The 27,283-nt window shown below is 42.6% G+C and overlaps 1 protein-coding gene across 3 annotated transcripts in view; it reads left to right on the top strand.

The window, feature by feature from the left end:
- The window catches only part of TEAD1 (TEA domain family member 1 (SV40 transcriptional enhancer factor)), a 273,827-nt gene that overhangs the window by 165,234 nt on the left and 81,310 nt on the right, over positions 1 to 27,283 (top strand). For all 3 annotated transcript variants that reach the window (XM_011973033.1, XM_011973032.1, XM_011973034.1), the window contains exon 3: positions 25,441 to 25,505. In XM_011973033.1, the coding sequence (XP_011828423.1) occupies positions 25,441 to 25,505 (65 nt within the window). The remainder of the gene's footprint in view (positions 1 to 25,440; positions 25,506 to 27,283) is intronic.

Below are 27,283 nucleotides of genomic sequence, written 5' to 3'. Positions count from 1 at the left end.
AATTAACTTACTCTTCATCCATAATTATCTTGAAATTAACTACTTATAATGTCCAAAAGTTTACACTACAAGCATATTTAAAAATCTGTTTAGAGTAGAAGGGACGGTATAATTGGTTACCCTTTTCCTTTCTTGCCTGCTTAGATATTAATATGAAAAGTAGCCACTCCCATCATACTCTTAGGCTGTGTGCTTAAAATTATTATTATATTAATTTCTGCAAACACTCAAGAAAAGGGCTTTCTGTTATTTTTTCATTGAGCCCCTGCCCTGGGCCAGGCATCGGGTCCTTAGTAATGGACAGGGCAGTTTTGGCTACTGTCCTCAATGAGATTAGAGTCTCTTTGGAAGCTACAGATAGGTTATCCTAGTCTAGTAGGGCTGCCATAATAGAATACTGGGTGGATTAAACAACAGAAATTTATTTTCTCCTGGTTCTGCAGCCTGGAAGCCCAAGAGATCAAAGTATTATCAGGTTTAGTTACTCCTGGGGCCTCTCTCGTTGGCTTGTAGATGGCCGTCTTCTCATTGTGTCCTCATACGGCCTTTCCTCCGTGTTCATGCATCTCTGCTGTCTCTTTCTCTTCTTCCTTCTTCCTCCTTCCTCCTTTCTTCTTTCTTCCTTCTTCCTTCTTTTTTCTTTCCTCTTTCCTCCTCCTCCTCCTCTTCCTCCTTCTCCTTCTTCTTCTTTCTTCCTTCTTCTTCTTTCTTCCTTCTTCTTCCTTCTTTCTTCTTTCTTCTGAGATGGAGTTTTGCTCTTGTTGCCCAGGCTGGAGTGCAATGGCGTGCTCTCAGCTCAGTGAAACCTCTGCCTCCAGAGTTCAAGTGATTCTCCTGCCTCAGCCTCCCAAGTAGCTGGATTATAGGCGCCCACCACCAACCCCACTATTTTTTTTGTGTATTTTTAGTAGAGACGGGGTTTCACCATGTTGGCCAGGCTGGTCTCGAACTCCTGACCTCAGATGTCTGCCCTCCTGGGACTCCCAGAGTGCTGGGATTACAGTTGTGAGCCACCGTGCCCAGCCTAATCTATGAGATTTTGAAGACAGTACTGTCACTTAATGACTTACAACACATCCTCATGAATCCTAATAACAGAAGTTCTGGGTTCTGTGTTAATACGGGACTTCCTTTTGTGAAACTTGTAATACACTTAGGAGAAATGTATGACAAATAGGATTCTAGTTTTTAGGGGCATTTGGAGCACTGTATTGTCCTTGGGTAATACTTAATGTAGATGATGCTACATGGCATCCAAAAATATTTCTAGGCCCCTGATCCTTTAAGGGAGAAAATCAACCTTTACGTTTTGATTATGTAATTGTGATCAGAATAGCCTCTGAGATATAAATTCCAATTATATCTGAATTGGTTTTTTCTAATTAAGAATACTTTTGGTTTCAAATCATATTGGCAGCAAATTAAAGACATGTTTCATGTGGGTTTTTTTTTTTTTTTTTTTTGAGACGGAGTCTCGCTCTGTCGCCCAGGCTGGAGTACAGTGGCCGGATCTCAGCTCACTGCAAGCTCCACCTCCCGGGCTTACGCCATTCTCCTGCCTCAGCCTCCCGAGTAGCTGGGACTATAGGCGCCCGCCACCTCGCCTGGCTAGTTTTTTGCATTTTTTAGTAGAGACAGGGTTTCACCGTATTAGCCAGGATGGTCTCGATCTTCTGACCTCGTGATCCGCCCATCTCGGCCTCCCAAAGTGCTGGGATTACAGGCTTGAGCCACCGTGCCCGGCCTCATGTGTTTACTAAATGTTAATGATGGGATTACTTTAAAGATAAATTGTAACATTTTAAGTAAAACGTTCATGTAAAACAAAAGTTTATTATATATTAGTTTTAAAATGAGCACTGCTTCAGAGTCAGGAGATTCTTAGTAAACCCACAAGTGTTGTGGCCTTGTACATGTCTTTTGACTGCTTTTTGCTTTCATTTTGTCACCTGCAAAATTGAAACTGTTAGATGAAATTATCTCTAAAGTGTCTTCTAGAGCCAAACATTTCTGATTCTCTAATATTAAAGTCTGTAAGAGAGTTTCTGTAAGCCCAGGCAGTGCAGTTAAAAATATTTTCATTGTTTGCCTGTTGGTTATAGAGTGATAATATTTTTGCAGTTAGGAAGCTTGGATAGATGAGAAACCACACACATGACATAAAATGGTTTCTCAACAGAAAATCTGTGTAGCTCAAACTGGGGAAATAGACTTACAAATTTCTTTTGACAAAAGACATGTCACCGCACAAGCAACTTAGGAAAGAACTCTGAGCATTGTTTTTAATAGACTTGGGACAATTCCCAAATATTTTTTTTCCTCAAAATAATATTTTTCATTCCAACTTATTGAAAAAAGAATTGGGGGCCGGGCATGGTGGCTTACGCCTGTAATCCCAGCACTTTGGGAGGCAGAGGCCAGTGGATGACCTGAGGTCAGGAGTTTGAGATCAACCTGGCCAACGTAGTGAAACCCCATCTCTACTAAAAATACAAAAATTAGCTAGGTGTGGTAATGCATGCCTGTAGTCCCAGCTACTCGGGAGGCTGAGACAGGAGAATTGCTTGAACCCGGGAGGTGGAGGCTGCAGTGAGTCAAGAGCATGACACAGCACTCCAGCCTGGGTGACAGAGTGAGACTCCGTCTGAAAACAAAACAAACAAACAAAAACAAAAGTCTTTGAAGATCACGAGCTTCAGATTGAAATACTGCATCCACTCTGTCCACATGCTTCTGGCCCATCCATTCAGTTAACAATTACTATGTCCCAGGTGCTAGGCTGTGTCCTGGGGACTGAGGTAACAGAAATTACAGGAAAAAGCTCCTGCCACGTAGTAGTACTTTAGGGAGTAGTAGAGACGTTGGTTGGGAAAGAAGTGATGCCAGAACGTGGCGGGGACTATCAGAGCTGGTTCAGAACGTAAGGATCACAACCAGGGAATCACTAACTTTGTGTAATGGAGGGTTTTGTTTCAGTTGGATATTAAAAGATGAATAGAAATTTGCAGGCAGCAACAAGAGTTTGCATTCTAGGTGTGGGGGACTATATGATAGAAAGCCCACATTCAAGGTAATGTGATAAGACTCATTAATCTGAGAAAGATCCTTCTGGTTGTAGCCTTAAGGAAGGGTGAGAGTGGGAGCAGATGGAAAGTAAGGAAAACAGTTCGGAGGCGGCTTTAAAAGACCAGAAACGAAATAGGGCCAAGGCAAGAAGGGTGGAAGGTGAATGAGTCTGAGAGATGGATGTTTTTGTAGTGGAATGATTGTGTAAGGATGGGGAGTCAGAAGAAGCCATGAGAAGCTTGTGAGAGTTAAGAGGCCATAGCCAGTGTTGTGGTGGTAAATACAAGCTCCTACAATTAAACTGTAGAGAGGTCAGTCCAAATGCGTATACTGGGGATGATCGTTCCTGCGTAATAGTCTTTCACTTAACTTTTACTTGTTTTCACTTTCACGAAATAAATGGCCATGTCTTAGCCTGGGTGCCTAGGTGCAGGGTTCGACTGTGGGCTCTTCCTGCAGTTTGGAAGTGCCGTCTGTGTTAATAGATATTCCCAACTCTCTGCAGATCTTCTCTTGAGGCTTGAGGGGCCCCATTCCTATCAGAAGCCTCTCATTTTTCTCTGAGGTAGAAAACTAAGGCATAGACTTCATAGGGAAGTTTATATGCAAGTGGTGACTTTCTGCGTGGGCCCTTGTGAGTGGAATGGGATGAGATACCCAGTGGCTTGCAGAGTTCTGGTGGGTATTTGATTGTTCTCCATTGGTAGTAACTTCATTGCTTTTACAGGGAGAGTTGTACTGGAAATTTACCCTCCCTGTCCCTCAGCTGGTTTGTTCCCAAGCCAGACCTGTCTGAAAATTGAAATGGAATACCTTTTCTTGTCTCAGGTTATCAGTTGTAGCTGTCAGGAATTTTTTACTGTCTGCTAAAGCCTTTTAACATGAAAATACGCTAAGGGCGGTGCATCTGTGAGTCATGTGGGAAGTTACATTATTTTATGGATGCAGAGAGGGACATAGACCCAGATTTATTCATAGGTGAAAGGCGAAAAGGAACAGAATTTAAAAGGGAAATCCTGAAAAATGTATAGCCGCTGTGGCTCTGCCTCTTTTCCTACCTGCGTCTCTTATACACCATGGGGTAGATAGAGTGTAAGCTCAGTGGGTACAGAAGAGCTGCCTTTTTTCCCTCCTTTGGTCTTCTTAGCTGTCCCCACCAAGCCATGCCTATAATCGGTGCTTAGCAAGCCACTGGCTTAAGAGACTTTCTTTCCGCTCTGAGTGCAGCTCCTGAGATGGTGGGGATGGATGCTGATTAGGAAGTGTGTTCACTGCCTTAGCATAAAGAATAAGTATAGTTTTCCTTGATTATTTTTTTCCAAACTCTATGGGGAACGTTGGTTTCATGCTGATCTTGGAGGGATTGGTTTACATGCCTCCTCCAGGCTGCTGTCATGGTAGCTGCCCTTCTTTCAGCTACTTGCATTTATTGGGAAATATGCTATCTTCCTTCGGTTTGCACCGTGGTAACTCAGCTCCTTCAGTGTTTAGAGGGAAACGGGAGATGGAGAATCGAAGCACACCAGTGCTTTCTGGTGTTCTCTGCATGTGTTTGGAAGGAATGTAAAAGTAGCTAGGGCTTATCATGGTATCATAGCATTATAGGGTAGGAGACCTTTGGGGAAACTGAGGCTCACAAAGGCTAGTAACTTTCCCTAAAGTCAGTGACTGCTAATGGCAGAGTCCTAGCGTCTGTACTTTTCCATACTTCCCCCTTCATATGAAGGAGTCTGGGAAGGTCTCTTTTAAAATGTATCATGACCTCTCCTTTAAACCTCAAGGTTACATATGTTAAAGAAATGTAGTTAGCTTTCTTCATGTGCCGAATTCTGAATCAAGCTGACCCAAACCCCCAAATCATTTCCACAGAGCAAAGGGGGGAAAGAAAAACAGGCAAATGTGAATCATGGGAACCTATTATAATGATATATAGCTTGTCATAACACATTATAATATTACAGCAAATATATTTAACTCACTGAACATTCTCAGGGGGCTCTTAGCTCCCTTTAAAAGCATTCTCCAAGCCTCTGCAGCAAGATCGAGCTGCCTAGTCTTGCAATACTTCCACCTCACTTTTGACTAAACCACCCTTACGAGAATCCCTATTGAAAACCCCTATGCTGTTGCTGTTTCCCTGGGCTTAAAAGTATGTTTGGTTTTGTCAGTACCTGGAAACAGGAAGTTGAGATTTGAGGAGAAATCTTTGGCAGTTGTGCACTAAGCTTACTGGAGTCAGGAGTCTGTTGCCACGGAAACCACACTGCTGCCTCATTTATTAATGGAGGCTTGGTGAACTTCCGGAGATACTCTTAGCCTGTCCTGTAAATTCATTCTAGAGAAATGCAGGGTGACTTTTAAGAGATTTCTCTGTCGTTTCTCAAGCATTCTCTCCTGGGTCTTCATGAGCTCCAGAAAATTGCTTGTATGCGTTTCAGAACCACTGATTTTTATCTAGCAAGCATGTCTGAAGGCCGTTTCCTTTTTTTCATGCTTAAATAATGTTTATGCCTGTCTGTCTTGTTCAATAAGTGAATTTTTTTTAATTATGCTCCCCTTAAGAATTACATGGATTTCAAATGAAGGACGAGGGAATAGAAAAATGAACTAAGTAAATGTATTGAAAACCTTCTGACACTGACTTTAAGAGAGTTATAAGCATCAAAGCCTTTTCTAACTTTTAAAATTCTAAACTTAAAAAATGTAAAATGAATGGTTTATTTCTTCTAATTCCAGTGAGATATTTTAAGAACATTTGTCTGAGACATTTTCAAATTTTATTCTAATTTTACTAAACTAACTCTCTTCTGCTGGGCAGATTAACAGCATTGGAAGTTGCTTCCAGGAAAAAAACAAAAAATTTTTTTCTAGTTAATTGTTTATCTGGGAGGATGCAAATGGTGGTTTTAAGTCCTTTAAGTCATCCATCATGCCTGGCAGCCTCTATTGTCTCATTGTTGGGTTTGAGCCAAGTCAGACCCTTTCTATTGGTCTTGGGAGGGTGCACATAGATCTGGCTCTGCCAAATCTGTGTTCACAAGGAGTCCGAGCCCAGCTCTTAGGGAAAGTAATGTTGGCAGATCCATAGATCCCCTCAGGTTGGAAAAGATCATGCATCCTCATTTCTTATGTCACATTGAAGTAGGAAGTAGCTCTCTATTCAAAGTAGAAGTGACAGGACTTGTTCTCTCAGTTCTTCCAGTGTCTATGAATTACTGTTAGCTTTTAAATGCGTTTTTGTGGATGTAATAAAATACTGTTTATAGTCAGGTACAAAGTAAGTAATTACAATGTGGGAAATGAAATTCAATATAGCTTTGTCATGGTTTTTTGAATTTTAATTAAACCAGTCTTAGAGTAAATTATAAATGCTGCTGCTTTTGTTGTGACAAGTGACATTGACAAAATATTAATCTAATGGATTGTTATTAACAAAAGCTAAATGTCTTTTCAAATCTGCAGGGTTTGGTTGTTGATTTTGTTTTACTTTTCAGTTTGTGTTTTAAAAAATCTAGAGAAAAGAATAAAGTTTTAAAACCACATGAAATAACTGCATGTATGAATATTTCATTGTTGATGTCTTGCCAGCCATAATTGCATACATCTCATTTATGGCACTGAAAACTTGTTCTTTTTTAAAATCAGATGTTTCTGTGGTCACTTTTTTGGTATCATTAAAACTGGAGCCGGGGTAAATAATCAACTATTGACAACAAAGCCTAATATTAAAGGAATAATCAGCCCATGTTCCTATTAGATCATTTCTGTTTTGTTTTACCATATAAATTAATGACATTTTGTTGGTTGTGAAGTTGTTTTATAGCTAAATTATTCAAGTTATTTTCTTTGGAAATTCTTTTAACTTGAATTTATATAATCTGTAAAGAATGTATATTAAATATTCAAAAACTTTTCTTTATGCCAGTTTCTTTCACCCATCGTGGCTTAGACTTTTTTTTTGTTTTAGTGTTTTAATGTTTAAATAAATGTAAATAATTTAGTTACAAGGTCTTTATGGTAGTCCCGCCATTGTTTTTAATAAGACAAAATTTAATCCAAGGCTAAAAACACATTTGCTTATCTCTTTTTATTCTTAAGAACTAAGAGTCCAGAGGTTAGAGTGAAATCACCTTTTCCTCATAGCTTTTTCTTTCAACGTGTTAGAAATTCCTGTTTGAAAAGGAGAGCCAGTTCCTCCCCCTTTTTATGTTTGAGGGGATGATGGTAAAATCACATTATTCAGTCAGTTTCCACATGTGATTTGTTGCCTAAATTTTTTTTATCCAGGGATTAAATTGTTGTCACCACCAGCATCAAATCATTGGAGGGCAGGGGTAGGGAAGGTGCGAGACAGTTGGTTATAGACATCCAAATATGACGGCAGAAAAATCTCTGCAACAATATGGCAGTGGAGCATTTGCTGACTTCAGAGTGCCAGATCAACCCCAATATTTTTTTCAGGGATGCTAAACCTCTTGTAACTGCTAAATTGGATTTGTCACTGAATGAAGTATCAGCTGCTGTTGGACAAGACCATAAAAGCCAGCCGGCTGGCCCTTTGTAGGCCGGGCTTACCCAACGATTGATATGTTTTAGCACTTTTGGGATTATTGTGATTAAGAGGAAACCATTCTGAATGAGCGAGAAAAGGGGGTAAGGACACACAGCCCACAGCTGGTGAGCAGCATGTGTTGGCTCCAAGAAAGTCACCATTACGGCTTTCTCCTGGTTCCTGCCCTGATGGACGGGTATGAAATCTTTTTTTTTTTTTTTGAGACAGAGTCTCGCCCGTCACCCAGGCTGAAGGGCAGTGGCACGATCTCGGCTCACTGCAACCTCCGCCTCCCAGGTTCAAGCAGTTCTCTGCCTCAGCCTCCCGAGTAGCTGGGACTACAGGCACCCACCACCATGCCTGGCTAATTTTTGTATTTTTAGTAGACAGGGGGTTTCACCATCTTGGCCAGGCTGATACTGAACTCCTGACCTCAAGTGATCCACCCTCCTCGGCGTCTGAAAGTGCTGGGATTACAGACATGAACCACTGCGCCGGGCTTGAAATTTTTATATGAGGAAGTGGTGTCCTTATTTTCTCCAGTTGCAGCTCTCTGTTCAGGGAAAGAGACATTTGAAATGTTGTGGACTTGAGAATTCTGAATGCTTTCAAAGCACTATTGTGTGTGTGTGCAAACACACACACACAGTAGCTAGAAGTGTTAGTCCAGCACAGGAGTTAATTGAGTTAATGTGTAGGGAATTCAGTAATAACAACAGAGTGTCCTCTTTCGTTTCCCAGATCCAAAGCTCTATAGCATGCATTAACAATGTACCACCACGTAGTTTGTGTCTGCGTCTGTGTGCATGTATGTGACGGCTAAATGGGAACTGCATAGCCAGTGGATTTGTGAACTTGAGCACCTGCACCTGGCTAAGGGTTTATTAAGTATGGAAACCATACTGTCTTTGTAGAACAGGTTTCATCTCAAGAACCACCTGCCCCTTTTAGTGGTGGCCTTTTGCATGCATCGTGCACTAGCCAAGAGAAGTCTATCCAAGAGGCAGCTTGTGGAGTAGGTTGGCGTTTGAATCTTTCCCAGTACTCCCAAATGCACATAGAATTGGTCGCCTCTCTGGCTGCCCCAGGGGGCTGTGCCTCGCTCATGTTCAGAGTTTGCTCAGCATACCACACAGGAAAGAGGCCGGCCTGCCAGGTCCTGTGGAGCGCCTTTCCAAGCCTGTGAAAGGCACGAATCATCCAGCAGCCGAGCATGCTTACAGCTGGCCCTTTGCTAGCTTTGATCTGCGAATCAGGCCACACCATGAATGCCCTTATTGTCATGTTATGTGTACACAGTGTGTGAATTATTGAAAATAGGGAGGCCTGAGCCTCATCTGGTAGAGATTACAGTGCAGGCATGCTGGGCGAAGGTCTGTAATTGAAAATCCCCAGATGCTGTTTATTTGGCCTTTGTCACATGACCTGCTGCAGGAAGATTGTCTGAACAAAATGTTGCCGGCATGGAGAGTGGAGCCCGCCCTCCCCCACCCCCCAGAGCCTCCACAGGCTCAGTCTGTGCACAGCTTAAACACCTGCCCAAAGGATTTTTAAAGGCTTAAAATAGATTCACTCATAGCATTTAAATAGAGGGCATCTTGCTTGTTGGTTTAAACTGCTTAAGCGGTTGTTGACTTGTGGAACCTTCTATCCACACAAGGGTTTGCTGGATAATTTCACTCTGAGATATCTTTACAAAGCAACATTCAGAGCCCAAGCCACATGAGTAGTTTGGGTTCTGCCTTTTTTTTTTTTTTTTTTGGAAGTCAAACTTCTGTGTGGCAGATGAGCTTGCAGATAAAGCTGCGTTGACTGTATATATTACTTCTGTCTGTAGAAAATATTGTGGGTACTGAGAATAAGGCCCTGAGTTAGCTTATCTGTCTTCCGTTTGTCCAGTTCATTCTTACCTATTCTGCCTGTAAACAAGTTGAGGTGTTTCTTAGAAAATTTGTTTTTCTCAATTAAATACTGAATGTTACCCTCTCTTGTCAGTGGCTGATTGAAGCAGGATACTAAATCTGAAATTGATGAAGATCACAAGAATTGAAAACAGGGAAGATTGAGCTAATTTTGAAGTAAGAAGGACTTTAGGCTTTCCAGGTTCATTCTGCTAGGGAACAAAACAGCCACATATCCTCTTTCGTTGCCACTCTGTCTCAGCTGTGCTTATGGGTTCCTCTTTGATTTCTTGGAGCTTAAGAAGAGGAAAGATTCATGGGTATTTCTGCATTCCATAAGCATCCAACACGATTGTGAGCTCCTTGAAGGCAGGACCCCTGTTGCATTCTTCTTTGCATCCCCAGTGCCTGCCAGCACAATGCTTTCTCTGTCTTCCTGTGGCTTCCCCCTCCCTTTCTGCCTGCCCATTCAAAGAAGACAGTCACTGCCTCCCATGAGCCATGATGTCACTTATTCAGATATTTTTTCTTTCAGGAAGAGACTCAAGTCAGCAGTGGCAATATCATTAAGTAGCACATTCTTCATACAGGGCCAGAGGTTGGGAGGATGGAGTAGATGGGAGTAGGATGTGGGTCCTGCCTTCACAGAGCTCACAATCTGCCAAGGAAAAAGCAAAAACAGGCAGAATACAGTGTAGCAAGCTTGTGCTAGCAGTGCGCACCAAGTATGGTGAGTGGGAGGGGCAGACCCAGCCCACTGCTGGGGAGTGAGTGGAGGAAGTGCCAGCTGCAGAGGCCTGGCAGCTCAGGAATCATTGTTCAGTATATTTGGTGGGGTGGGGGTGGGGGCGGTGGCCATTTCACACAAAGGAAATAGCACCCAACATGATAGGAATAAGGATTTTTAGAGACAGAAGTATGTGTAGAGAGTGGCAGGAGAAAAGACAAAAACTGGTTTGCCCATGTAACATTTTAAGATTTTACAGACAGAATGTGTTTATGTGTTACCAAGATCATTAGAAATTTATTTTATTTTAGTTTAGTTTAGTTTTTAGAGACGGGGTCTTGCTATGTTGACCAGGTTGTTCTTGAACTCCTGGCCTCAAGCAATCCTCCTGTCTTGGCCTCCCAAGGTGCTAGGATTATAGGTGTGAGCCACCATGCCTAGCCTGGAAATTTAAAAGGAGGAGAAAAACGAGGTGACTGTCCTGAATCTAAAGCTCAACCGAGAAAGGTGATTTTCTTGGTTTGCTTGGTCATCAACTCCAGTGGGAGGCCTGTATCTTAGGCCACTGCTTTCTCTGTAGTCACTGGCTGATATGGGGTTACCTCTGGCTGCTGCTAGTTTTGAGATAGGTCAGATGTGGCTAGGGCAGTGGGGTCAATGACCCAGAGCATGGCAGCCCTAGGAGGAAACATCTCTGGGCACCTGTCTCAGGCCCTTCCTCAGTACATCTCCTATCCATGTAATCGTTCTGTCTTTGATTACCATTGTTTGGCTTCTAGCCTCCTTTCTCTTCATAGACCATGAACTCCCTGAGGGCAGAGAGTGTGTATTATTCCAGCGTGTTTCTCTTCTAGAGCCTAGCACAATTCCTTTTATATAGAAGATATTCTATGAATTTTATTGAATGGGAGAGGGGAGTGCCTTGGGGCCAGATTATATAGGCCTTGGATGCTTAGAGTTGAGGCCTTATTCTGTATTGTGGATGAGAAATTAGAGAACTTTAAAGTGATGTGTGTACAATTCAGTCCATTTCATGGCTGAATTCTGCCCCCATCTAAGATTTTGTTCTCATTAAACGCTTAACAGTTGGTCTAATGTTAAGGAATAAGGAACTTGGAAGACAAAGCTGGATTCAAATCCCGACTGTACTGCTTAACTAGTTTGGGAACTTGGGCAAGTTTCTTAACTTCTTTGAACTGCAGTTTTTCAGCATGTATAAAATGCTGAGCTAGGTAGAATTAGGTGGATGTGAAGGTTAAATTTGTGGTATATAAGCACAGTGCTTTGGCCGGGTGCAGTGGCTTATGCCTGTAATCCCAGTACTTTGTGAGGCTGAAGCAGGAGGATTGCTTGAGGCCAGTGGTTCAAAACCAGTATGGGCAACACAGTGAGACCCCCCATCTCTACAAATAATAATAATAATAAAAAAAAATTAGCTGCATATAGTGGCACACGTCTGTAGTCCTAGCTACCTGGGAGACTGAGGTGGGAGGATTGCTTGAAACCAGGAGGTCTAGGTGGCACTGAGTCATGCTCGCACTACTGTACTGCAGCCTGGGCAACACAGTGAGACCCCGCCTCAAAAAAAAAAACCCACAGTGCTTTGCATAGTTATGCATAGTAGATACGCAGTGCATATAATTGCCCAACTTTCTTTTTTTTTTCTTTCTTTTTATTTTGAGATGGAATCTCGCTCTGTTGCCCAGGCTGGAGTGCAGTGGCGCTCTCTGGGCTCACTGCAACCTCCGCCTCTTGGGTTCAAGTGATTCTCCTGCCTCAGCCTCCTGACTAGCTGAGATTACAAGCACATGCCACCAGGCCCAGCTAATTTTTTGTGTTTTTAGTAGAGATGGGATTTCGCCCTGTTGGCCAGGCTGGTCTCGAACTCCTGACCTCAAGTGATCCCCCTGCCTTGACCTTCCAAAAGTGCTGGAATTACAGGTGTGAGCCACCATGCCCGGATTTTGCCCAACTTTCTATAGCCTTGCACCATCTCTAAACCCTGCAGTAGTGTTTCATTTAGCTTATTCCTCAAATTTCAATTTCTTCAGATTGAGTGCATTTTAAAAATGTCATTCCTTCTCATCATACTTTCCATATTATTATTAGATTACTGAGTGTCTAGACATTTAGGAGTATCTTCAGCAAGTCGTCCCTGAGCATGCCATTTTGACTTAATGGTTGCATGACTTACCTTTATGTAGCTATTGTTATAGCAGCTTCGGAAGTTGATACAATTCTTCTGGTGATAGTTATGTTTTTACAACAAGAACTAAATACTGGACGTCCAGTGAGGGACATGCTGTTTAATGCAATGCCTCCAACCTATTCATAGGCTTTAATTTACAGTCTGTCACAAATTTTAAGAATTTTGGCTATACTTACCCTCTGGCAAAAACCTCATTCCTGCTATTTATTCACTGAAGAATCTATTTCAAATTAAAAGATGACTGTAGCAAGCATGTAGCTTGCATAATGCCCTCTTAATGTTAAGATATCACAATAAATGCTCTGTTTACTTGGAAACAATTTTTAGGACCATAACAGTTTGAAAAATTGAAGAGGATGTAAAGATTGGAAAAGATGTTCAATTTCAACAACATTATAACAATAGAAGCATCATGGGTTTATACCAGATGCCATGTAGTATGGTGTCCTGAACAGGAGGCCTTTTTTTAGCCCCTTTTAGGACCTTATATATCAGTTCAAGCAATGAAGACATATAAACCCGGTGCAGTGACATTACATTACAGTTAAAGAACTGGGCCAGGTATGGTGACACAGGGCTATAATCCCAGCACTTTCGGAGGCCAAGGTGTGTGTATCACCTGACTGAGGTCAGGAGTTCGAGACCAGCATGACCAACATGGTAAAACCCTGTCTCTACTAAATAACAAAAGATTAGCTGGGCGTGGGGGCTCATGCGTGTAATCCCAGCTACTTAGGAGGCTGAGGCAGGAGAACAGCTTGAACCCAGGAGGTGGAGGCTGCAGTGAGTCGAGATCGTGCCTTTGCACTCCAGCCTGGGCAACAAGAGCGAAACTCCATCTGGAAAATAGTTAAAGGACCATTTTAGAGCCCCTGAAGGTGCCGGAGCCTTCCCATTTTCTGTTACTAATGCATATGGCAGCCCTCCAGAGTAGGAGCTGTTATTTCCGTTTTACAGGTAAGGAAATAGAGGTCTAGAGGAGTTGAGCAAGTTTCCCAAGTTCACACAAATCATAAGTCCATTTTCCTCAGAAAAATCTAGACAGTCATACCTCTGAGTCAAAGAACCAGAAATCGGCAGCATTGTATCATTAAAGATTCTTCATTAGAGACTAGCAGTGTTTAGCACTTCCAATGTGTGGATTTCACACTTCTCTAAGGCCAAATAATTAATAAATAGAGGCTCTTAGCAAAGTTTTTCATTAACAAGACTTTCTTGGGTTAATGTTAAGATTAGCTTTTTTTTGGACCAGGTCCCTATGACTGTGGCTTGGGGAAGTGGCAGGGGCATGGGTGTAGAGCATGAAGAAGCAATGAGCATGCGTTGGCCATAAGAGACCAGAACAAAGGTCTGGAAAATTGTGCCACTTCTCACTGAAATAGTTGCAACTTTAAAAGGATTTACGCATTTCAGGTGACACTGGCAGTGCTGTCTAATTTTCATAATCTTTTTCTAGATCTTTTCTTCGGATTTTCTTTATACAAAAGAGGTGAGCTCATTCATTCGTTTATTAAAACCATTTATTGAGCAAGACACGGAAAGAAAAAGTATTTCATGATCTCACTTATATGTGGAATCTTTAAAAAAAGTCATATATATACAGAGTAGAAGAAAGACAACAACGAGGATACTAAGAACCAGAAGAGGAGAGAGGAAATGGATATGTAGGTCAAAAGATACAAAGTAGCAGATATGTGGAATGACCAAGTCTAAAGATCTAATATACAACATAAGGACTATAGTTAGTAGAATTATACTAGGCACTTTTAGGAGGATTTTAGCTATTCTTGTCACACACAAAAAATAACTATGCGATGATAGCTATGTTAATTTGCTTCACTATAGTAGCCATTTTATTATCTATATGTATTTCATAATATCATTTTGTAAACTTCAAATATATGCAATAAAATTTATTTTAAAAAGAAAAAACAATGGCCGGGCACAGTAGCTCATGCCTGTAATCGCAGCACTTTGGGAGGCCGAGGCGGGCAGATTACCTGAGGTCAGGAGTTTGAGAACAGCCTGACCAACATGGTGAAACCCCATCTCTACTAAAAAATACAGAAAGTTAACCAGGCATGGTGGCGGGCAACTATAGTTCCAGCTGCTTGGGAGGCTGAGGCAGGAGAATCACTTGAACCTAGGAGGCAGAGGTTGCAGTGAGCCGAGATTGTGCCACTGCACTCCAGACTGGGCGACAGAGCAAGACTCCATCTCCATAAAAAGGAAAAAAACAAAACAAAAAAACTATTTATTGAGCACGTACTTAATAGCTACCAGATCTGGGGTCACAGAGAACCAGACAGGTGCTTTATCATGGAGCAGTCACTATCCTAGGAGGTGGGTGAATAGTCTGTAGATAAGTAATGGCAGTGCAGCAGTAGCAGGGGTGCATGCTCAGTACTTGAGGTTACAAAGCAGGAAATAGTCGACTAACTCAGTTTGGATGGCTCCCAGCAGACATTGGGGAGAAAGTGTTCCAGGTGGGGCTTACGGGGATGAATAGGAGTTTGCAGGCAAAAGAGAAGAGAAAGAACATGTAAGGATAGGTGGTTCCACAAAGGCGTGGAGGTATCTTTGGAAAAGAATGACAGTGGTCTGGGGAACTCTGTGAAGATCCACATACTAGAATAGAGGAGCCCTCTACAGGTGTGAGCTCTTAGCTTTAAGTACCAGTCTAAAGAGTTTGTGTTTTGCTCGTAGTGGATTGAGGACCTGTTGGTATAGGAAGGCAACATAACTAGATGTGTAGGTGAAAGAAAAGGTAAATGCCTGCAAAATGAGTGGCAGGAAATGTTGGGCCCCTGAGAGCCTGTGGGTAGCAGTCTATTTAGGTCACAGTTGGGGACAGCAAGTTCAGGTTCCATTAAATCTCATCTTTTTTCTTTCTTTCTCTCTCTCTCTTTTTTTTTTTTTTAAAAGACAGAGTCTCACTCTGTTGCCCAGGCTGGAGTGCAGTGGTGCAATCTTGGCTCACTGCAACCTTTGCCCCCTTGGTTCAAGCAGTTTTCCTGCCTCAGCCTCCCTAGTAGCTGGGATTACAGGTGTGTGCCACATGTCCAATGAATTTTTGTATTTTTAGTAGAGATGGGGTTTCACCATGTTGGCCAGGCAGGTCTCGAACTCCTGGCCTCAAATGACCCGCCCACCTTGGCCTCCCAAGGTGCTGGGATTGATTACAGGCGTGAGCCACCATGCCTGTCCTCCATTAAATCTCATCTACACTTTAAGTGTATGGGATACCAAGATGTAGAAGACATGGACTGTACCTTGAAGAAGCTTGTAGTCTGTTACACAGGGAACTCAGCAGAGTCTGATTGTGGGCGGTGCCCTGACACATGAAGTAAGGAACTATGAGACCAGGAAAGAATGGTGAATCTCATGCTGCTTGCCTAGTTAAGAGTCAAGCCATCATTCCCCTCGTATACTAAGTGATTTGTTTTTAACTCATAGCACATTTTGTGTCACTTTATAATATTACGGTGGTTCCCAGTCACTGGTCTGGTAAAGTGAGCTCTGGGCACCTGGCTCCCTGGCTTACCCCTCTCCATACACTTCATGTCTAGCACATGTTTCAGGCACGTGTCAGGTGAGATTTCGTGGAGGAGACATCTGAGCTGGACCTGGAAAGATTTTCCTTGGTGGTCTTAAGGGGTATCGCAGCTATAATACCTTAGCATGGCAGGATGGATTCAGGGAACTGGAAGCTTGATATGTATTTTAATGGTCGTAAAATGAATTAAGGTGGTGGTGGTGTGTCATGAAAAATAGTTAGGGGCCAGATAGTGGGGACAATACTGAACATCATACTAAAGCAGTTTATTCCTTTAGATGTGGGCAGTAGGAGCCATGGAAGGTCTTATAACTGAGAGCGGTGTTTTAGGTAGCTGTGTAGAGGATGGATTAGAAAGAAAAATGATTGGTCGGGCGCAATGGCTCACACCTGTAATCCTAGCACTTTGGGAGGCCGAGGCAGGCAGATCACGAGGTCAGGAGATCGAGACCATCCTGGCGAACACGGTGAAACCCCGTCTCTACTAAAAATACAAAAAAATTAGCTGGGCGTGTTGGCGGACCCCTGTAGTCCCAGTTGCTCCGGAGACTGAGGCAGGAGAATGGTGTGAGCCCGGGAGGCGGAGCTTGCCGTGAGCCAAGATCTTGCCACTGCACTCCAGCCTGCGCCACAGAGCCAGACTCCGTCTAAAAAAAAAAAGAAAAGAAAAATGATCAGAGGCATAGTTACAGTATCAAGGCTAGTCAAACTATTCATTAGAGGATTAAGAAAGTGATTATGCGGTGTATCTTTATTGCCTTGTAGAGAGTGAGCCACTAAGAAAACTTCATTCATATTTATGTTTCATCTAGAAATAGTTACAACAGAAATAACTTCTAACATAGCAGTGTTGTATTCACTACGCAGCCTTAGACATTTTTACTTGCTCATCTCTTTCAGACTCTTGTAACCCAATGCAAATGTGTAGTTTGTAAGCAGTTCCTCTAAGATGCAGGAGTTCTATGGAGTCAGCACGTGATAATGTTATCAGCTGCTGTTGACTGATACAAACTCCTGAGAAGGTGGGACTTGAGTTATCGCCAGACACTTGCAGGGATATGAGATAGAAGTTCTGAGTAACCAGGAGTTAACACAGCCTTTCTCTGCATGTTCTTTCTCTGAAAGCTGTTTTTTATAAGCCCCTGGGTGAATGCAGACACATATTTTCTCCAGGGATTGCTATTGTTTACCACCTGAGGGCCGTCAGTCCTTTGGTGAACTTCTAGTTTGGGAACAAGTAGTACCAGCCCCTGGCAACCCTGAATGGGCGGCCTGGCCATTTCTGGTGATTTTCCACATTGGTGCTGATTTCTGGTCAATGATTTATATTGGGGATTAACCGAGACCTTGCTGTCTGAACTTCCTCATTGGACATGCTGTGAGACTGGTTCAGAGGCTGTTTTTCATGAGCCTATCCTTACACCTAATCTTAGCCTGTGCCCCTTCTCCCTCCCTGGCTCTCCGTCCCTCTCACTCCGTCATTTACTCCATCAGTATGTACCCACTGAGGACCTGCCATGTTCTCAGCACTGGGTGCACAGTGATGAGCAAAACCCAGTTTGTGCTCTGGGCTCCTGTAGACTTCTCTGTCTGGTCGTAGAGGGATGGGCACATGTTCATCTTGTAGTCATTCAGATAAATGGAACACAGTAGCTGTACTGCATGCTGTGAGCGAGAGGCGTAGGGTCCTGTGAGAGCGCATGTTAGGGTGATCTGACCAGTTCTCATGGGTTAGAGTTCTTCCAAACAAGACATAAGCACCTCCAAGGCAGAGACGGCATATTTTCTTTTTCTTTCTTTTTTTAGACAGGGTCTCACTCTGTTGTCCAGACTGGAGTACAGTGGTGTGATCTTGGCGCACTGCATGCTTGAACCCCTAGGTTCAAGCGATCCTCCTGCTTTAGCCTCCTGAGTACCTGGGACCATAGGCAGATGCCACCATGCCTGGCTGATTTTTTTTTTTTTTTTTTTTAAAGAGATAGGGTCTCACTCTCAGCCAGGCTGGTCTCAAACTCCTGGGCTCAAGTTATCCTCCTGCATCAGCCTCCCAAAGTGCTGGGATTACAGGCGTGAGCCACTGCACCCAGTTTGAGATGGCATCTTCTTACCCCCATAATTTTAGCATGTTGTTTGTGTTCCATTCACACACAGTCCATGTGTGACCAGTGGATGACTGGCCAGCTTCTGTAGGCCTCCTTTCTTTTCTACTGTTGCTGGGACAAGTTGCTATGGCATCAGTGTAGAAGAAATGGTTAATTAGTAGCTCCTCACAGGTTAATAAATGTTCTTTACTGCTTCCTCTGGCAGTATCCACAGATACATACCTCCTAGATCTTCAGGAGGATGGATGGGGAGATAAAACACCCCCATTCTGTGGACCTCTCCCAAGACAGTGACATGTGGTTCCCTCAGTGTCCCCTTCATCTATACTTTTTGGTTGTTGGCTTTCTTTTTCTTTCTTTCTTTTTTTTTTTTTTTTTAGACAGAGTCTCGCTCTGTCACCAGGCTAGAGTGCTGTGGCGTGATCTCAGCTCACTGCGACCTCTGACTCCCTAGTTCAAGCAACTCTCCTGCCTCAGCCTCCCAAGTAGCTGGGATTACAGACGTGTGCCACCATGCCCAGCTAATTTTTGTATTTTTAGTAAAGACGGGGTTTCACCATGTTGGCCAGGCTGGTCTTGATCTCTTGACCTCGTGATCTGCCCACCTTGGCCTCCCAAAGTGCTGAGATTCCAGGCATGAGCCACCGCGCCTGGCCAAGTATTGGCTTTCATATCCTAAAATATTTTTTTCCTTTTGATGAACCCCAGCTGATAACAATGGACTCCATGGGCTGGGCACAGTGGTTCACAACTGTAATGCCAGCACTTTGGAAGGCCAAGGCAGGAGGAGGATCACTTGAGACCAGGAGTTTGAGACTAGCCTGGGCAACATAGTGAGACCTCTGTCTCTACAAAAAAAATTTAAGAATTAGCCAGGCATGGTGTACCTGCCTGTGGTCCCAGCTACTTGGGAGGCTGAGGTGGGAGGATCACTTGAGCGCGGGGGGTCAAGGCTATAGTGAGCCATGATCATGCCACTGCACTCTAGCCTGGGCAGCAGAGCTAGACCTTATTAAAAAAAAAAAAAAAGAAAGGAGTGGTGGGGGCATATGACTAGAAGGCAGTTTAACACTGTCTTGTAGAATCTTTCCTGAGAAGTTTCTTTGGAAAGCACTCTCCCCATGCTTTGTGCTGATGCCGGCGTGGGTCCCCTGTGGAAGACATTGTTCTTTGCTTCTTTCCACTGGGTTATCTTTTTCTTTTTTTTTTTTTTTTTAACTTTACGTTGATGATCTGGTGCCAAACTGGGACTACAGGGATGTAGGAGCCTCTTTTCTGACCTGAAGAATGACTCGGTCCGTAAATGTTGAGCCACCTGGGAAAGGGAGGCAGAGAAGAGATTCCTGTCATTGGTTCTTGTTGCCAAGGACTTTATGACCTGATTGCAATCATGACACGTGCTGAAATGATATCACGTAGGGCAGAAAAAGATACGCGTTACCAGCAAAGAAGCCCAGGTTAAAGGCTTTGAATGTGTAGGGAAAGGGGAGGCCTCCACCAGCTGGAAGGCTTATGAAGGATGAGGCCTTGGGAAGATAGGCAGAAACCAGACATGCAGAAATGGGCAAGGACAGTACAGGCCATGACAGCAGTTGTGCACCCATGTACAAAGTTCAATGTGTTCACAGGAAACATTCGATAATCTAGTAGTACTACTGGACTGAGTTAGGGTTTGTGGGGTGGGGGATATGTGGAAGACCCTTGTTTGATGTAGCTTTGGTCTAGCATTCAAGGGAAATAAGTTTTCTTTCTGATTTTCATTGTTTTAATATGGAAGAAGGGGGTGGAGAACCCTCACACATCCCTCCCGGTGAAGGGAAAGGGCTAGCAGATGTTTCCTTAGAGAAGCCAAGCTAGAGCTCCTTCCTAGGCCCAGGGCAGTCCAGTCCTGCATGGGTGTGAGTTTGCCTTAGGACTGGCCATGGCCCGGGAAGAGGAGCATTGCATTTGTTGCTTCTTTCTTGGTGGCTCCCTGACTCCATTCAATTACAAAGTGGCTCTTACACTGTTAAAGCTTGAGTGTCTCTGGGCTACAATTTCTAGCCACAGACCTTCATTTGCTGTGCCTCAAACATGACCTTGAGGCCACATCCCATTATATATACAGCCCACAACAACGTTAACCAGTCTTCTATCTGGTAAGGCAAGCACAGTGCAAACTCCGTGCCTTTCTGCTGGGATCTCTCTCTGTATTGCCCCTTTAGCAAGAATTTCCATGGCAATCCAAGATGCAAGAGAAGCCAGTGATGGGCTCACTTCGAACTGTGTTATATTATTTAGGGAAAAATAAAATAAAATGAAATAAAAACTAGATTACAGTGCCTGGAGAGGATCACAGTGTAAAAGTGACAGGTCAGGCTGTGTTTGTCCTTGCTGCTTATATGCAGCCAGTGGGAAAAACAAGGGCAGCTACAACTACAGCATCTGAGGCTTAAAGAGGTGACATATTGTGCATTTCTAAAGGAATTTTTGTGTTACAGAGAAGCTTTATATCTCTCTCTGACACATTAGACAGGTGTGGTGTAAGGCACAAAGGAAGACGGTCCCCAGGTGACTGCAGGATTGTTTTAGGAAAATAATAATTAAAGTTAACTTTATTGAGAGTCATTTTTGTAGCATCAGGTCTACTGAATCAAGCACCACTCTGTGTGTGTGTGTGTGTGTGTGTGTGTGTGTGTGTGTGTGTATGTGTGTGTGTGAAGATCGTGGCTGCAACAGGACTATGCTGTGTAGCTTGGAGAACCACTTTCAGTTACATCAGTGATGGTGCTGCTTATCTTCTGGCCCTTAGGAAACGCTGCATCTTAGTAACATGATTAAAATCCAGGGCTGTGGAATCTGTAAGCTCACCCCTTTGGAGGGCAGGGCTGTAGAAATATACATAGGGGCCAGTGCAGTGGCTCATGCTTATAATTTTAGCACTTTAGGAGGCCAAGGTGGGCGGATCGCTTGAGCTTAGGAGTTCGAGACCAGCCTGGGCAACATAATGAAATCCTGTCTCTACAAAAAAATACAAAAGTTGGTCTGGTGTGGTGGAGCAAGCCTGTAGTCCCATGAGCTACCACAGTCCCATGCTACTTGGGGAGCTAAGGCAGGAGGATCGCTTGAACCTGAGAGGTTGAGGCTGCAGTGAGCTGAGTTCGTGCCACTGCACTCCAGCCTGGGTGATAAAGTGAGACCCTGTCTCAAAAAAATAAAAAAAGAAGGAAATATAGGTAGGGCTTAGGATGTCGTGTCAGGGCCACTGACAAGACTCTCTTCAGAACCTAGTTGATATCAACCATGCATATACAATCCCAAACAGCCAAAAAGATCTTCCAGAATTGTTTGGAATGGCATACTTCTTTAAATGGGTAAGTATAGTTTAATTCTGGAAACATTTAGAATTAAACATAGAAAATGTTAATAGAATTAAAGCCATAGTGTTAATGTTTTTGATTTAAAGGATTTATGTATATTTGATATTTCAAGTAATTAAAAAAAATAATTTGGCCTAGGTAACAGATCAGCCTGTATTTCCAAATTAAAATGTACAATGAATTAGCTGATTTAGACATTTGATTTGGTGGAAGGTTGAAATTGTACTAGTTTTATAAGCAATATTTTAGTGCATTTAAGAGAATTTATTAGGTTTCTAAGACTTGTTTCAGGGAAGATTTTATAATTTAAAGCAGGTAGTTCTAATATTTAAAAGAAATAATTGCTATTCATGGCTTGAAATATAGATGAAAGAAAGAACATGGGTTTTTGAAAAGCAAGGACATGAGAGTTAAGACGAGCTTTTAATGAAATAATGACTGCAGCATAATGCCCAGGCCACAGTACTCAGTAAGGACCTGTTGAAGTCATAATTTTTAGAAGTCACTGAACAACAGGATACGTTCTGAGAAATACATCGTCAGGTGATTTTAGTCATTGTTAGAAAATCATCAAGTGTGCTTACGTAAACCTAGATGGAATAGCCAACTACACACCTAGGCTGCAAACCTGTGTGGTGTTACCGTACTGAATACTGTAGGCCATTGTAACACAATGGTAAGTATTTGAGTATCTAAACATAGAAAAGATACAGTACAAACATGCCGTTATAATTTTATGGGACCACCATCATGTATGCAGCTCATTGTTGACCAAAATGTCATTATGTGGTATATGATTGTACTTCAGTCAAAGTATGAGTTGACACTGTTTAACTTTAAGGGGTGCCATTTGTGTAGGCTGTGGTACAGAGTCAAATAGGGCTGTCTTGGATATTGATTTTATTCTTTCAACCCCAAGTGCTGCAAGAAATTGAAAATTAGTTCTATAGGTTTTGTGTCACACCCATCAAGCTATTCTGTCTGTTTTCCCAGAAAATAAGCAAGTTTGAGGGTAGGCGACATTTTTGTCATCTGGACAAAGTTCAGATGAAATTGTATGTAATACAGAGCGGTGGATCTATTTCACCTTGGCCACTCAAATAGCCCTGAACAGGATGCACAGTGAGGCCGCAGGCTAGAGGATGCTTGGCTTGTCTGCAGACATTGTCATTTAGCTCTGGCTTCTGGTAATTAGGTACTCCTAGCTGGGCTCTGCTGTCAGCAAGCCTTCGAGACAAATTGCAAAATCTGTACAACCATCTGAGAGATGGAGAAGTAGATGCAATGACACTACAGGGGATATTGGTAGTTCTCAAAAGTTTGAAAGAGAATGCTTGGAAAAGCAATCCTCAAAACTGAATTTAGAGGTCCTTTTCCTGTGGTAAAAGGGTTCAGTCACAGAAGCAGGATCTGAGAAGATCTTGCAGGCAGGAATGATAGACTGAATCTAAGGGGATGAAATGGAGTAGAAAAAATGTAAGGTTCTGTTTTGAGGTCTGAAAATCTCAGCTATGCATTAAAAAGACTGGAAACAGGGGTAGGGACTATCCAAAGAGGAACCCATATGAAAAAGATCTAGGAGTTTAAGTTGGCATATATTGATAATTTATTGTGCTCCTTAAAAATTTAATGCAGTGTTTGGCTGCATTAACAGAGGTAGAGTATTTAGGATGAGAGAGGTAATAAACTCACTCTGATGCTGTAGCAGGAGCACTGCCACACTTCTGGACTTCAAGCTTTGAAAGGAAAACAGACAAAGGATGGTCACAGGATAGTGTGTGGGAGTGTTCCAAAGCTTGTCAGATAACAAAGGAACACAGAAGGTTTAGCTTGTGTACAACTCTAGGAGGACCTGAGAGCTGCCGGTAATATCTGAAAGGTAGTTATATAAATAAAGGACTGGACTTCTTGTTAAGAGGAACAGGAAGGATCTGGGATGAAAGTTAAAGCAGACCCCCCAAAGAAGGGTCTTCTTATTCGTAAATATGTTCTAAGATAGAATGGGCTACTTCCTCAATTTTAGAAGTGCTGACTTAGGCTTATAAGGACTTAGACTTTCAGGAATGGGAATGGATGACCCAGGGATACTTTCTAGCCCCAAGATTTCATGATTTCTTTGCCTTCCAGTGATGACCATGTCCTGCACAGTCCCAATACTGGCAGGTGGTGGACAGAGCCATGACTATAGGACATTCTAGGCAGTGATGAGAGAGTCTTTGGAATTCTCAGACAAGATTTCCCTAAGGACATTTTGATGTTGGTCTTCAGTGTTTCCAGTTCTTTAGTCTGCTAGGGAAGATCTAGGGGATATGGTTACTTCCTTTCAGCAGAGGCTATGTTATTTCCTTATTCATTCTTTTCTCTGTGCCCAGCGGTGTGCTAGGTGCTAGGGGTACTTTGAGGAAGAAGACAGAGTTCTTCCCCTCTTCAAGTATGCAGTATACCTGGGAAGAAGTGAGGCAGCAAACACAAATTTTACAACTAGCTATAAAGTTATAAATACTGTTACAGTTTGGGTACATCCTAGGAAGGAGAAGTGCAGTTTGTGCCACCATGGGGGTGTGGAGCAAGACAACCAAACCTAGTTGGGCAATTAGAAAAGACTTCCCCAAGGAAGTGACATCCAAGTGAGGCCTTGAAGGAGAAGTAGCATTTAGCACAATTGTCTCAGGCTGGTAAAGCACTTGAGTGAATGCCACAGCAGCGGGCTTCAGACTTGTTCTTGACCAAAGGAATTTTTCACAAGGATGGAGCTGAGCTGATACAAAACCAGCCAACAGTAGTGCTATGAAATGGTGGTTTTCCGTTTACTGTATAGAGTATGTAGAAATAATTTCAGTTCCTGGTATTTAGAGCAAGTTGAAGTCGTAAATAGGAGCTGCGCAGAAGAACCCATGTCTTGTATGAGTGATTTTTATTTCACGTGGTATCTTAGTAATACATTTCTCTGCTTAGCTTCTGGGGATATTTTTTCGTATTATATTATGGTTTTCTGAAGTCAGGTTATCTAAGACTTCTCAGTTTCCTTGTGGGATACGGATAAAAGGTTTTTGTTTATACTTTTGGGCGTCGTTCTTTCCCCAGAAGGTTATATAACTTGGAGGAAATTGAGTCATTTTTTCACTGACTACCTTTAGGGGATGTCTGCTTTCGTACGGTTAGCTTCTTGTCATTGTAGGGCTTCCATGGCCACAGCAGCTCATTCATTCTCTTGTGACTGTGATTCTAGCCGGAGTTAACTATGAGTAGAAACTTGAATGAGAAGGAAAATGAATATGAACGTGAATATGAAAAATCAAAGACTAGAAGAGAACTGGGTTTATTCCCAGACTAATCCTTGTTTGTATTTGTTGCTTATTTGAGTGAGCCACCACCCATTTCGGTATCAGCATACAAACAGATAAAAAGGCACATCTTAAAAAGATAAATTTCGACTGGGCGTGGTGGCTCACGCCTATAATCCCAGCACTTAAGGAGGCCGAGGTGGGCAGATCACGTGAGGCCGGGAGTTCGAGACCAGCCTGACCAACATGGAGACACCCCGTCTCTACTAAAAATACAAAATTAGCCAGGCGCAGGATTACATGCCTGTAATTCCAGCTACTCAGGAGGCTGAGGCAGGAGAATCACTTGAACCTGGGAGGCGGAGGTTGCCGTGAGCCAAGATCGTGCCATTGCACTCCATCCTGGGTGACAAGAGTGAAACTCCGTCTTAAAAGAAAAAAAAAAGAAAATATAAATTTCTATTCTCAGATGCTGGTCTAAGTTTAAATTTAAATGCCTTTCATCTTAATTTTTCCTGGTAAACATTTTTGCAGACAATTGTGCTGTTTTATTTTTCTAGCATTAGTAAACACATAGTTGTAATTTTAAAATTCTTGATTCTGAATTCTGTTTCTTGCTTTCAGGGGCTTTGTTGGTTTGGCTTTTTGGTAACCCACCTCATGGTAAATTCTTCTATCTTTCAGGTAGGAATGAATTGATAGCCAGATACATCAAACTCAGGACAGGCAAGACGAGGACCAGAAAACAGGTAAAATAACCCACCTGTAAATTGTGCATGTCAGCGAATGGCCCACAAAGGCATTTTGGCTGCAGTGGCTGGCTATGCTTTGGCTCCTAGGAGCCCCCAATTTGAGTTCCCTGTAAGGACGTCAGTGTTGGAGGTATTTTAAATTGGCTCAGTTTTCACTGTTCATCATTTCAGTGACCCTTTATTATGTGGTCTTACAAGTTCCTTTTATACTCATGTGGGAAAGTGTCACTGCTAAGGACAGTGTATGAACTGCTCCTGTGTGGTATTTCAAAGCTAACATTTCTTTCCCAAAATGTGTGCCTGCGAACATTGCAAAAACTGCAGGTGCAAATGCACTTGCAGGTCATGAAATTTTGAGATTTTGTGCATTGTAAAATCCTGGAACGATTATATATTAGTCATAATTTCAATGAAAAAGTAACACCAGCAGCCTTGAGTACTGGCCTTAATGTAATGCTAAATGATGTGAGTCCAGGAAACTGTTGCTTTTTAAGCGATGGCTTTTTGTCAGTAGCTGCTGTGACTGAAATGAAGTTACAACTTCAATACCTCTGTGCAGAGCAGTATCAGGAATTCTCTGCCCTTTGTCAGAGTTCTGCCTTCCCTCGTTCTTTCAGATGTAAAACAGCCCAAATCTCTGACATGAGCCAGTTTAGAATTGGAACGGATGAGAAATTAGTGTTTAAAACCAAAAAAAGAAAAGAGGGGGGAAAAAACCCAAAAACCTCATGGGTGAGTTGTTAACAGAAAATAATTATTTTTTAATGTTGATTTATGCTGAATGATACGGCATGAACCTTAAAAACTGTAATCAGACCAAAAAGCCAGCTAAACTGTGGTCTCATTAAGATTGAGCAGCAGATTTCAGTTCTCTTCCCAGTGAGGAATTGTTTTCATGAGTGTTTATAACGGGGAGAGGCTCTTCCCCAGGAATGCTACTTGTGCCACAGCCTGGGAGCCTGGCTGCTGAGTCAGCACAAAGAGAAGTGGCCTCCTGCCAGCGCACAGAGGCAGCGCATTGTCTGTTTGGGGGATGCTAGTGGCCCTCATCAAGTCAGAGAATCACAGAAGAACAAAATTCGGGTGAAAACAAGTAACAGCAGGAGCCAGATGGAGGGGTGAAGAGGATGGGGGAGTTTCTGCTTCTCTGTACTTAAAAAAAGAAAAGTACCAAAGCAAATTGGAAAAAAAAAAATTGAATAATTTAAGCTCAAAGACAAAGTTAAAGATAAAAGGACCGTTTATTATAAATCCTGTTTTAGAGCCGCTGGAGAGTTGGAAATGGGGTAATCACCACACAGTCTGAGTTGCTGAACTTTTAAATGGAAGGTTCTAAATTTCAGAAACCAGTGGATCTAATCACCTATATACTGACAGTGCGGGACCTGGGCTGTCTGCTGGTCTGTGAGCTCTGGTCATTTGCCCGGTGACCCTTCACTGAGGGACTCTTCTAAATTTAACCAAGTCCCACTGAAAGAGATGCAAATTTCAGTAGAATCATTGTGTTTCAGAAGCTGGGCTTGGCTACATTTCCACGCCCCGGCGTCCTGGGGATGTTTTTAGGCAGCAGTTGGTGATACCTCTCCAATGTGAATTTGTTGTTCAGCAAATCCATGTGGTTTTCAACCCAGATTTTTAACAGGATGGCTGGCTGGCTGTATTCACACATTTCGCTTTGTAACAATATGCAAATCCACTTGGCGCCCAGTCAATACCCAAAAGAGTTGAAGGATTAAAGATATTTATAAGGGCAAAAAAAAAAAAAAAAAAAAAAA

Source organism: Mandrillus leucophaeus, unplaced genomic scaffold (genome assembly GCF_000951045.1).
Source record: "Mandrillus leucophaeus isolate KB7577 unplaced genomic scaffold, Mleu.le_1.0 Scaffold1332, whole genome shotgun sequence".
Lineage (NCBI taxonomy): Eukaryota > Metazoa > Chordata > Mammalia > Primates > Cercopithecidae > Mandrillus > Mandrillus leucophaeus.
This window is presented reverse-complemented; position numbering and strand designations above follow the sequence as displayed.